Below are 13,337 nucleotides of genomic sequence, written 5' to 3' on the forward strand. Positions count from 1 at the left end.
AAGCTGAGCAGGAATGCATCAAGATTATTTGTAAGGATCATATAACCATGCTTGTCACAAGCACCAACAACAGATCAGGGCTAGTAAGGAAAGACAGAGACCCAGAGGTGATCTGAAATAAAGGCTGGTGGGGATCTTGATTCAGCACTGGGATGGGCTGCAGAGCCATGTTCATTGCTCTCTTGAGACCTCTATGAAGGCTGAAGGGGTGCTTCATACTCAGCGCTCAGCTCCAGACTTGTGACAAGGTCCTGCTTCAAAAGGCCACTTGAGTCTCAAATTCCGTGTGAGTCTTGAGGTAAAATTACCCTGACTGTTCTCAAGAACATTCAGCTTTTTAGTGTGAAGCAGTCTGCGTCACCTGTAGTGTGTCTAGAGCTCACCCACACGGCTTTACCTTGTGTAGGAGCTTAAGTAGGTGATTATAAGTGCTATTGGGGTAGTTAGAAAACTCAGATAAGCTGAAACTGCCAAGCTTGTGTGACTGCAAGATTTTACAAACATTTTATCAGTTATACTCTCCCTCTTTTTCTGTCTTCTGTCTCCTTAACTATTTCTGTCTGGATTTTCTTATCCAAGGCTCTTAGGGAATATATAAAGTCTCCGAGTCTGCTGCTCCTTGGTGAAGTTCAGCTCATCCATCTAAAAGACACTTCTGTGCTCAAGATGGTGAGAACAGGGAGTTAGCAGACAGTCTGATTTAGTCGATCTGAAAAGTTCGTCTGTAACAGGCCCCATCTTTTTCGAGTGTTTCCTGCAATATCTGAGACTTTGCGCAGCCAACATTTAAATTTTCACATACCAGAAATAAATAATCTGTGAGGTCTGTTATGAAATGGAAATAATCATTGGTTTAGACCAGTTACCCATAGGTCCAAGAGCAGGTTTTTCAGGATTTACTCTCAAAGCAGTTTCCATAGACCAACCCATCCATAGTTCTAAGCAGAACTCTCAAGGCTCAGGTGTGACTTGGTCATAGGTCACATAAGGACTCAGCTCTCCACTAATGGCTCTGAGCATGGTTTTAATCTGGCAAGAACCAACCATTGCTCGCAGGGAAGCTCTGTCACAGGATTGACAGGCGGAGGCTTCATCTTCGCCCCTTCAGACCTTGTAGTTTCAGGTGGTTTCACCCACTGAAGACTGAGGACTTGAGCCCAAGTGCTGTCATCAGTAGCTCAATCAAAGCTAATCTAATTCTCTCCTGTGCATGCATGCATTTGTTCCTGCATATGGATATGAAACTGAGACATACACACGAAGCTCAGTAATGCTTTAACATGTTTCCTGACACTTCATGCCCTCAGCTTGCCAATCCTTAACTATACGAGATGTGACTTCTGTAAAGGTGGGAAATGGAAATAAAGAACAACTCATTTGAGTGAGATGCTTTTATGCAGAGTTTTAGCTATTGCCTCAGCCATTTTTTAAAAAACTGAAATGAAGGGAAAATTCTAGTAATAAATATCCTACAGCACACCATTAAGAAACATATTTCAAAACAAAGAACAGATAGTGAGATGTGGCAGCAGACATCACAGAATCACAGAATGTGCTGAGTTGGAAGGGACTCACAAGGGTCGTTAAGTCCAACTCTTAGCTCTGGACAGGACCATCCCCAAGAGTTACACCATGTGCCTGAGTGTATCATCCAAATGCTTCTTGAACTCCAGTGGGCTTGGTGATGTGACCACTTCCCTGGGGAGCCTGTTCAGTGCCCAACCACACTCTGGGTAAAGAATCTTTTTCTAATATCCAACCTAAACCTCCCCTGACACAACTTTAGGCCATTTCCTCAGGTCCTGTCACTGATGACCACAGAGAAGAAATCAGTGCCTGCCCCTCCTCTTCTGCTCATAAGGAAGCCGTGGACTGCAATGAGGTCTCCCCTCAGTCTCCTCCAGGCTGAACAGACCAAGTGACCTCAGCTGCTCCTCATACAGCTTGCCCTTAAGGTTCTTCAGCATCTTCATTGCCTTCCTTTGGACACTCTCTAGCAGATTAATATCTTTCTTGTATTGCAGCGCCCAAAACTACACACAGTATTCAAGGTGAGGCCACCCCAGTGCAGAGCAGAGTGGGACAATCCCCTCCCTCAACTGGCTGGTGATGCTTTGCCTGAGGCCCCCTGGACACTGTTGGTCCTCCTGGCTGCCAGGGCACTGCTGACTCATATTCGACTTGCCCTCAACCAGGACCCCCAGGTCCCTCTCCATGGCACTGCTTTCCAGCATCTCATTCCCCAGATATTACAGCAAAGCAGAAGCTGAAATAAAGGAGAATCATGCAACCAAATAAGCTGGCGTGTGAAGCTTTAAAAATGTGTTTGCTAGGTAGAAATGTATTGGTTTGTCACAATTAACTTGCACTATCTTTTCCTGGCTAACTTGCTGGATCCCAGGTTGTAGGCTTTAGGAGTTAGACCCTGAGGTGAGCACAGACTTTCTAAGTCTTTTTAGAATCATAGAGTACCTCCAGTTCTCCAGTTGGAAAGCACCCGTAAGGATCTTGGAGTTCAACTCCCTGCTCCTCATGGGACTACCTAAAACTAAAACCTAAACCATATCACTTAAAGCATTGACCTGAGGCTTCTTGAACTCTGACAGCCTTGGTGCTGTGACCACTTCCCTGGGGAGCCTGTTTCAGTGACCAACCACGCTCTCAGTGAAGAACCTTTGCCTAATGTCTACTCTGAAGTTTCCCTGACATTACACTTATAAAACCCAAAGCTAGTTTTTCCAGAAAGTGTTACATATCTGCATTATATATAAGCTGAAGATCTGATAAGTCAATTTTAATAGCCAGACTAGTAAATGCAACAGTCTCCCATGTTTTTCTTGAATTCAGTAAGAATTTTTGCACGTGAAGAAAAGCCAACACACTGATCTTAGATTCTCCAGACCTGAAAAAAAAAAAATACATTGAATGGGATCACCCAAATAATTTATTTAATGATTTCAAAATGTCTCACTTTGATCCAGAGCTTTCTTAACTTCTTAAAAACATAATTAAACATGAGTACATTTAAAACCAGGTTTTGTTTAGAAACATTGAAGCACTTCGACCCAATTGTGAAAACTTCCATTTGTTTTCAAAGCAAGGAAATTAATTCCTTTTTTTTTTTTTCAAACAGCTTCACAAGTTTTGACAAAAAGACATCTTCTGACAAACAGTAGAAATTTGTCTTTTAAAAGTCAGAAGAAAGCAAAATTGTTCCCTTTTCCTGAGAGTCTTATGATACAGCCTTTTTTACACATCACATACTTTTTTCCTCACTGCTTTAAATGCAGGACGTGCTCCATTACTGAAGCATGATTATTTAGTGTAGCTTCTCTACTTTTCTTTGGCAAAATTTGTATGGGAAAGACTGGGAGAGATGTTTATGACTAAGGTATGCAGAAGTACCTTGGATGTGAATCCTTTTGGAAGAGGGGTCTTGCACATGGAGTCCCTGCAAGGGGCTGATGCTGCTGGACCAGCTGGCGCAGTGACCCCTGTGTGTGCAGTTACACTCACCTATACTCCAAAGCAGATGGCTGCGAGCAGACCACTTATTAGGAGCAGACCTTGAAGCGTGCTGACTCTCCAGCCACCCCTGCAAATGATTTGGGAGCGTCCTGACTGTGCCGTGGCAGGCGATGCTCGGGCAACGTGACAGCACAGACAACTGGGTTCCTCAGCCTGAGGGTTTAATCTGCTCACATAGGCATGTCCATCAAATGTGCTGAAAATGCTAAGGACCCTGTAAAAAGCAGCTATCTCAATTTGAGCAGCCAAAATTGTTGGATACTTCGGGCATCTATGACCTCCATTTTTCTGGTATAAAGCAATGGCCTCCTACTGAAGGGGAAACTCGGATACCCTGGAATCACTTGGGTAGGACGGTGAGAGCTCCCTGAGGGAAATTCAGCACTTTGTGTGTAACGTAGGCCTTGCAGCAGGAAATGCTGAATAACATCAGAGGCCAAGTACTGAATGAGAAAGATGAAAAGAAATGGTAAATAGTTACCCGTTCACATAAAGCAGAAGGGGAATCACACCATTAAAAGCTCTATGCCTGTGGTGCAGGGGAAGGCACTTAACCTTCCTTCTGGCTTTCCCTAGCTTTTTGAGTAGTAGCCTTTGAAGTTTTCACTTTAATGCAAAGGATTGGCTTTGATTGGAAGAGGTTTATGCAGTATTACACGTATTTTGCTACAAAGTAGTTTCATTATTGCACGAAAAAATATGGGGTTTATCTGGAGTTGCTCTTATATATAAGGGGGTAGAACTTGTGTCTTTTTCTACTGATTGTTAAGAGTGCTGGTGAGCAGCAGGCTGACATTGCCTGCCTGCCAAGGGGTGGTTATATTTCTCAATAGCCCATGGTGGACAAGGTGCATGGTGGAGTTGCATACAGCCAAAAGGCTAAGGCAATAAACTAAGCTGAAAAATATTTGAAGCCTTCTCAGGAAAAAAAAGTAGTAGTGTTCTGAGTTAGTTACAGTAACTAAAATCTAGAAAGGTAATTTAATGAATTATAAAGGTAACCTCACTTGTATCATTTTGTAATAATGAAAGAACGGGTGATTTTTGTATTAAATTTCTAATATGGATTTTAAAATTAAAAATATTACGTAGTTAGAGTGCTTCAGCATAATTTCCTTTAGTGACAAGATGACCCACCTAGCTGATCAAGGGAAGCCTGTTGAGGTAAACTTTTTGGATTTCAGTAAATCTTTTGGTACTGTCTCTCACAGTATCCTTCTGGATAAAATGTCCAGCACACAGCTGGATAAATATGTCATGAGATGGCTGAGCACCTAGCACGTGGGTTGGGTGCAAAGAGTTATAGTGACTGAGGTAGTATCAGGCTGGAGACTGGTCACTAGTGGGGCTCCGCAGGGCTCCGTCTTTGGCTCAGTTGTCTTAAAACATATTCATAAATTACTGGGATGCAGGACTTGAAGGGATCCTAAGCAAGTTTGCAGATGATACAAAATTGGGAGAATCTTTTGATGCCCTCAAAGACAGGGAGGCCCTGCAGGGAGACCTTGACAAATTAGAGAGATGGGCAATCACCCACCATATGAAGTTTAACAAGGCCAAGTGCTGGATTCTTTATGTGGGGTGGGGCAACCCTGGATGTATATACAGATAGGGAATGAGATGCTGGAAAGCAGTGCTGTGGAAAGAGACCTGGGGATCCTGGTCGAGGGCAAGCTGAATATGAGTCAGCAGTGCCCTGGCAGCCAGGAGGGCCAACAGTGTCCAAGGGGCATCAGGCAAAGCATCATCAGCTGGTCGAGGGAGGGGATTGTCCCGCTTTGCTCTGCACTGGTGTGGCCTCACCTTAAATATTGTGTGCAGTTTTGGGTGGCACAATATAAGAAGGACGTAAAGCTATTAGAAAGTGTCCAAAGGAGGACTTCACCAAAAATGCTGAAGGGTCCGTAGGGGAAGCCGTATGGGATCACTTGGTCTGCTCAGCCTGTAGAAGAGGAGATTGATGGGAGGCCTCGTTGCAATCTACAGTTTCCTTGTGAGGGGAAGCAGAGGAGAAGGCACTGATCTCCTCTCTGTGGGAACCGGTGACAGGACCTGAAAGAACGACTTGAAGTTGTGTCGGGGAGATTTGAGTTTGATATTAGTAAAAGAAAGGTTTGTCACCCAGAGGGTGGTTGAGCATAAAACAAGCTCCCCAGGGAAGTGGTCACAGCACCAAGCCTGACAGAGTTCAAGAAGCATTTGGACAATGCTCTCAGGCTCATGGTGTGATTCTTGAGGCTGTCCTGTGCAGGGCCAGGAGTTGGACTTCAGTGGTCTCTTTGGGTCCCTTTCAGTTCTGGAGATTCTACCTTTTTATTAAAGGCACAGTTAAATACAGACTTTGTAGACCATGTTTGCAGAAAAGCTGTACAGGAAGAAATTTTAAAAAAATTATCATCAGAGAACAAAAAGTGTGAAGAACAAATGAAGGTGGGAAAAAAAGCACTTAGGAAGCTTAAAAGAATTTATTTCTTTTAAGGTTATATACTCTACTTCTTGTATATATTTCTATGACAGAGCTCTGTAAAAAAGGCAAAAATCACCCCTATGATTCAAGATTCTTCATTTGGGAAAATATTTTTTATTTTTTATCTTTTCAGAGTGTTACATGTTGTGAATTCTGGTTCATCCCTTGGTACATACATACCTGACACCTTCTCAACACTAAACTTAATAGCGTTTCACTGCTGACTTTAGTGTGGCCACTGGGTTTTTGAAGCTTTTTAGAAAACCCACATTTCCTCAAGTAGGGAGCTGCAACCAATAATTATGCTGACAAACCAGAAAATGTTTTATCAGCTTTGCACCAGTCTTCATGACACTATAATTTTTGCATTGTTGAACAAGTATGGGTGGTAACTCCACTGCACAAAAGCTAAAACAATGCATAGTCTCATGCATCTTTAGTTTCTGTAATCAGAAAAACAAATGAGGATATGGTTAACTTAAGATCAGCTGCTTGATTTCTGCTGGTTTTTACTCGATATTGCTAATATTAGGGCACACATTTTCATTAAAAAAAAAAGAATAATTATCTGAGATACAATAATGAATAAATTAGTGAAGTTCTCTAGAAATTGCCTGAAGACTTGACTGATTTCATGGATAATGACAGAACCTCTCTATGAATTTCTTAAATTTTTGTGTTTTCTTATGTAAGACAACCTTTAAAGGAGAAACATCATTGTACATTACAGTCTAAAAGGAGTTTTTTCAAAGAATGAAGTTTGCAGATATTTCCTCTGTAGAGAATTATCCTCTCATAAATACTTACTCTTTGTGTGGCTGTCTGTCTGTCAGAAGACTGATAAATGCGTCACAGACCACTAGGAGATGCTTAAGTGAGGAGATCTTGAGGAGACTTGAGTCCCCCCCTTCTCTGAAGTCTCACCATCATCCCCTTCATATAAGGCAATGAGGAAGAGGGTAAAACGAAAGCTAAAAATCAGCCTAAGGTCAAGAGTTAAAAAGCGAAACACAAAACAAATACAACAGAAAGGTACATATACTGTGTAAACCTACTGATGCCAGGGCTTTGATTTTGGTAGGACATTTATCTTTACAAGTGGAGGTATCAGATTATATTTTTTGTGAATGAATGTAAATGCTAAAGGTTTAAACCCCTATGTAGTTAGGCACAGAAGTGCTTTGGGTTGCACTTGAGGGATGATGAGGAAGGATCTTCACATTGTGGGGCTGGATGCAGGATGGGAAGAGGCAGAAAATTTTCGCCCTTGTGGTTTTGAAGTAGGTTCAGCTTGACAGTGCAATTGCTAACTAAAATGGCAGTGCTCTGGGCTGTTGCCATAATTTGGCTTATGCACTTATCAAAAAAAAAAAAAAAAGAAAAGAAAATCTGTAAATGTAAATATTACTCTCATGAGTAATTTTCCCCTTTCCTGATGTTTTTGGACATGGCAGTTTGTTAATACCCATATTGTACATGGCTGAATCTTATTGTTAATTTATCTGTTGTTGGAGGAACTTTTAAAGTTTAGATATAATGAAGTTTAGCAATTTTAATTTTATGCCAGCAACATAGTCAATACTGTCATAAGCAAGTCTGATGACACACTGAAATAATTCTTTGTTTTTCCTGATACTTTTAGTAAAGGATTATTCTACATCCTCACTGCTTTGATGATGATCTGGTCTTTGTGACCTTCTAATTCCCTTCCAAATTTCTACTTTTTTTCGTGGTGAATTTGTAGCCATTTATTCTTGTGCCATCATGGTCCCTTAGTACAAATAGTTCTTCTCCCTCACAGGTGTTTACTCCTGATGTATTTCTAGATAACAATCCCTCCCATCACAACCTTCTTGGTTACTCTGCAAAAGAGGATCAAATTCTTGTATGCATCATAGGCTTTTTTAAAGCTGGACTTATTTCATTTCAAACAGTACAAAAGGACACAAACAAACAAAATCCCCCAAATTGTTGATTTGCGGAGAACAGGAGGAGGAGATGTCAACTCTGGGAAATAACTGAGGAGGATTTTCCAAGTTTGGAACAGGAGCTTGTCTAAGCATTCTTACTATTCTCCCTGTGGGCCATGATACCATTGCTAGGTTATTATTTAAACACTGTGTCTGACAGTTGACCATTGTAGAGCTGGTGGGTGGGTTTCCTTCCTGTTTGATACTGATATTCCAAATTTAGAGACAAACAGCTGCACTGGAGCACTGGGCACAGAGTGAGGATGCACTTGTGGATTAATAAAAATGATGTTGCTGATTGCCGTCATGCAGTCATGTCTGCAGCAATTTAACAGGTGAAAAGGGCAGAGAAGAGCCTTAGAGAGGGTCCAGAGAACAGTATGCACAGTCCTTGGCTATATAACATGTATCACTGGGTCTGTTGGACACAGAAGAGTTAGGATTCCTTTGCCCTATTTGTAAAGAAATAATCATTATCTGGTGCTAGAAAATTTGATTTGTCAGGATGACAATTTAATAGTTTGGTGAGTAACGTTTACCCATGAAGTAATACAGCAAATCAAGATTTGAGTTGGGAGAGGGAGGGAAGCAGTTTACTTTGGCGATTTTGGTGTGCTGCAATTGCTTTATTCAGTTTTGGTATCTCCTAAATTTGGATTTTGCAATAAATTTTGAAAGAAATAAAATTGAAAATTGAAAAAAAAATTGAAAAAATAAAATTAAGAAAATGAAAAAATAAAATTGTTCCATTTGCATACTCATACATTAACTGGCAAGGAATCAGATTAAGCTAACATAGTTGCATCACAAACTGATATAAAAAACAAACAAACAAACCAAACCAAAGCAAAAAACCAAACCCCCCCCAAGTCCTTTATACAAATTGTCACAGTTGATTCTCACAAGTGCAGAAATACAAGTGAGTTTTTCCTTTGCTTAAACATAGTGCTCTTAGCTGTTCCAGTTGTACCAGTGGTTCTGTATATTACCACAAAAGAGTATCATTATAGACAGAGTAAATTGCTATCATTAAATTTTCATCTGCATATGAAAGTGTGCAAAGAGAGGTAGAGATATTAGGGGATATATTGTAAATAGCAATATTCTAATTTTTTGTCTTTTTTAGCTTCAGGAATGGAGCTGTCTGTCTGAAGAGGACTCTTCCCAAATATTTGTAGTGTCCAAGCTCGTTCTCCCAAGGACTCTGGTGTTACAACCTCATCTTTCTCGGAATGGCTGAGAAGGCTCCACCAGGGATCACCAAAAAGTCTTCAAGGTCTACACTTTCTCTCCCTCCAGAACCAGTGGAGATCATTAGGAGCAAAGCCTGCTCACGGAGAGTTAAAATAAATGTTGGTGGGCTCAACCATGAAGTGCTGTGGAGGACTTTGGACAGACTTCCAAGGACACGATTAGGAAAGCTCAGAGACTGCAATACCCATGAATCTCTGCTAGAAGTATGTGATGACTATAATCTAAATGAAAACGAATATTTTTTTGATCGGCATCCAGGGGCTTTCACTTCCATTTTGAATTTCTACAGGACAGGGAAACTACATATGATGGAAGAAATGTGTGCTCTTTCTTTTGGCCAGGAACTTGATTACTGGGGGATTGATGAGATATATTTAGAATCTTGCTGCCAGGCAAGATACCATCAAAAGAAAGAGCAGATGAATGAGGAACTGAGGAGAGAGGCAGAGACAATGCGAGAGAGAGAAGGGGAAGAGTTTGATAATACCTGCTGCCCAGAGAAGAGGAAGAAGCTTTGGGACTTGCTGGAGAAACCCAACTCATCTGTGGCAGCAAAGGTAGGATGAACATTAGGCTTAACACAAAGACAGTAGAAAATAGTTTTGTGACCAGTGCATCTGACTTTGAGGAATTGACAACTTTCACTAAAATACTCAGAGAAAAGAAGAATCTAAAAATATACATATCATGAAGTGAATACATGCAAATCTGTCCTAAAACCCACTGAAATCAGCAGAAGAAACCCTGCTGAGTTCAGTTGTTTTTAGACAACTACTGTATTGTGCTTTTGCTGTAATGCTATGAGAAACATCTATGTGATTCTTAATTACTTCATATTAAATGAAAATACAACCAGAGAGACCACTATTTACTTGTTTGTTAGAAAAACATTTGGTTATGAGAAATACACATTTCAGTATTGCTTGTCCCGTTACAGGCTCTGCATAGGTGTGGTGTCAGTGTTTCGTAAGTTGTGCTGGGCAGATGATCGAAGTGTCAACATCTGCTCTGGCAAGGTTTTACACTGGGCAAGGATTGCAGTACGTTTTCTCTTATGCTACATTTCTTCAATCAAGAATTAGTGTGTTCTGTATAAAAATATAAAGCACATATATACACACATTTATATAAATTTATGTGTATGCCTGTATATATTTGTATGCTGTGTATGTATATAAACAAGTATATCCTCTATACATATATGTGCACACTTATACACACACACACACACACATACATATGTGTAAAATATGTATATATTCAGACAGAAGTGACAACACATTCAAATGAAGCCGTGTCCTAGTACTGCTGCCTTCAAACAGGCAAGCTGGCTAAAGTCTCTCTGATACAGTTGAAAAGTTAACCCGTGTTGTGAATGTGGGACTGCGCACACAGATGTCAGTACTGCTATTTAAAAGGAAAATTTTCTTGCATTTTGAGGAACTTAATTGTTCTATTTGTGATGTGAGGCACTACTTAATTGAGGTAAATTGTGGAAGCTTGTCCCCAGTTTGAATGACTCAAAACGAAAATGTTTGATGTTTAGATGTTCATGTTAAGCTTAACTGTGGTTTTATTGTCTTCTGTTGTTGATTTGTTTCTGGTTGCAATGCTCTTGGACTAAGGTAAGTATTAAAATATGATGACCCAATGGACAAAAACCAGAATTTTGGCAAAGATTTTTCTTGCAATAGCAACTTCTTACTATCGAAGCACAAAACACAATTTGTTTTTAATTTTAATTTTTTATTGTGGACTACCTAACAGTTTAAGCAAGGACTTAGTTTTGTAAAGAAAAAAATATTTAGTTTGCCGTAATAAGATTCGTAATGAATAAAAGCTTATAGAAGAAAAATGAAAGTATTCAGAATATTTTAGAAAACTACATGAATATATTTTCTGCTTCCGAGATACATGTTCTGGGCCATATGTTCCTCTCCCAGGGAAGGAGCAGAGGGGAAGCAGATGGGCATAAGTTGTGCCAGAAAGGGTTCAGGGAAGCCGTGTTACACACTGTGATCCCCTGGTACAAGCTAACATCCATCAGCCTCCCCAGCACTTCTGTGACACAGCTGCTGCACTGCCTGCAGGACTCAGGGACCAGCTTTGCAGTCCTGCTTGGCTTGAAACGTCACCAATGTGTTCCGTAACAGACCTGTCCTCCTGGGTGCAGGCAGGAGGATCTCCTTTCTGAGCCATGCAGCTGAAACATGCTGTGTGAGACCTGGGAGATCTCCTGCTCATGGATGCTGCCTCTGGGACACCCAGCAGGCACATTTGTTTGTGAAACATTTTCATATATATATATATATATGAAGGTAGTTGCCTCTAGGGCTTGAGACATATGCTTAATTAGTGCTTTCTTAATTCTAGGTAGGAGTCAACACAGTAAAATGAACCAGATAAATAAAAAAAACCAAATATACTGATTTTTCAGTTCTTTGCCTGTGACTCGTTTTCATTCTTTTGCATGAAATATATGATGGTTAAAGTCAGAAATGTAGAATAATTAAACTTGAGTGCTTGCTTTTGACCAAACTCTTACAACTTAACAGTGCCCCATCATGAATTTCCTTAAAAGGAGTTAGGTCAACTTTGACTTTAAAGAAAACTCCCCTTTGGGCGAGTTTTCAGACCAGATTTCTTCTCAGGTTTTGCAGATGAAAATGGCCCTTTCTTTAATTTCCCAGGATGCCTAAATAATTATTTTTTTACCATTTTATTTCCCTTTTCCCCCATCTCCTAGTTTGATTGAATGTTATGGATATATCCTTTCTTCCTACAGGGAGTTTCACATTGCACTCGTATATATGTTGTAATGGTTTTTGTTATTTCAATTGTCTTCTGCCTAAGTCAATGCCATTTGATTTTCTATGGTTCTGGTAGCTAGAAGTCACCATAATACGTGCACTTAGTTTCTCTTTCTAGTGACCTTCAGTCTGTAAATATGCATATGAGCCAAAATTATAGTCAGATACACCTATGGCATCTCGGACAGCTGTAGAAACTTGACTGAATGACATAAAGGAGAAAAAACTCTATCATAATACATTCAAACTTTGGTAACATAAAACAAAATATGCTTTAATCAGTTGGATGTACTTTGAAACAGTCTGGAGCCATCACAGACTGTGTTAGTTTCTGTGGCAAGGTTGTATTTGGAGTGTTTGCATAACATCACTTTCAGATTTCTCGTCTTTTGTTTAGTCAAATAAGTTACAAGTTAGTCCTGAAATAAGAGGCACAACCATCTTCTTTCCTCTGTAGGAGTGGAAAGGATGGTGGCATTTTGACAGTGGGAAGTTTGGAACCATGTGAGGAAATATTCAAATACTCAAATTCCAATACTAGCTCCCTTTCAAACTTCTGTAGAAAAAAATGAAACCTTATCAATGTCCATAGCTATCCTACTGATGTCTGTTCAGTCATTCATATCCTGTGTAGTATCCAAGCAGTTGACAGGAACAGCTTGCTTTTTAATCCCTTTCACATCAAAGATTAGGAATGTGAGATAAACACTCGGATGTGGTTTTGATATGTGACTGTGTCTTGCCACTTCTTGATTCTGCTAAGATCCCTTCTAGGTCTGATCCAAAGCTTACTGAATTAAGAGGGAGTCCCGCTTTGGATTAGGCATCTCAGGACAAATCCTGTGCCTTTCGAGGTCAGCAAAGGTTTGCCATTGACTGCTCTTACAGCAAGGTGAAACAGAACAAGGTGACAGTGAATGAGCAGCAGATGTTTTACAGGACTTCTAACAGTAAATGGAACCAAGCAAAAAGGATGTGTGACAAGAAATGAAAACTATGGTTAGCTGGTAAAAATGGAATATTATAGGTCAAGTACTGTTGCACAATATGGGCATACTTTACTATGTGAGTTTTTCTTAATTTTAATAAATGCAGACAGGCACCTCATCTCAGTCACTAATTATCTTATTAGAAGCACAGCAGTTCTTGCTCAGTCCTCCAGTGAAGCTCTCTGTGGATTCAGTAGGTGTTTTAGCTGAGGAGTTTAGGATTCACCTCCATTTTCTGATGTTCTCATTCATAAGCTTTTTAAGTAGGATTAAGATAAAAATGTCCAGAAGTCCAGCCACTTCAGAATATACAGTGTTA

General features: G+C 40.2%; 1 protein-coding gene across 1 annotated transcript in view; it reads left to right on the forward strand.

The window, feature by feature from the left end:
* Window positions 1-9,108: 9,108 nt before the first annotated feature.
* KCNB2 (potassium voltage-gated channel subfamily B member 2) overlaps window positions 9,109-13,337 on the forward strand; it is a 178,195-nt gene continuing 173,966 nt past the window's right edge. The window contains exon 1 of the mRNA XM_027901924.1: window positions 9,109-9,776. Within this exon, the coding sequence (XP_027757725.1) occupies window positions 9,198-9,776 (579 nt within the window). The 5' untranslated portion in view covers window positions 9,109-9,197. The remainder of the gene's footprint in view (window positions 9,777-13,337) is intronic.

Source organism: Empidonax traillii, unplaced genomic scaffold (assembly GCF_003031625.1).
Source record: "Empidonax traillii isolate 1590-97213 ecotype Southwest subspecies unplaced genomic scaffold, ASM303162v1 scaffold823:size356304, whole genome shotgun sequence".
Lineage (NCBI taxonomy): Eukaryota > Metazoa > Chordata > Aves > Passeriformes > Tyrannidae > Empidonax > Empidonax traillii.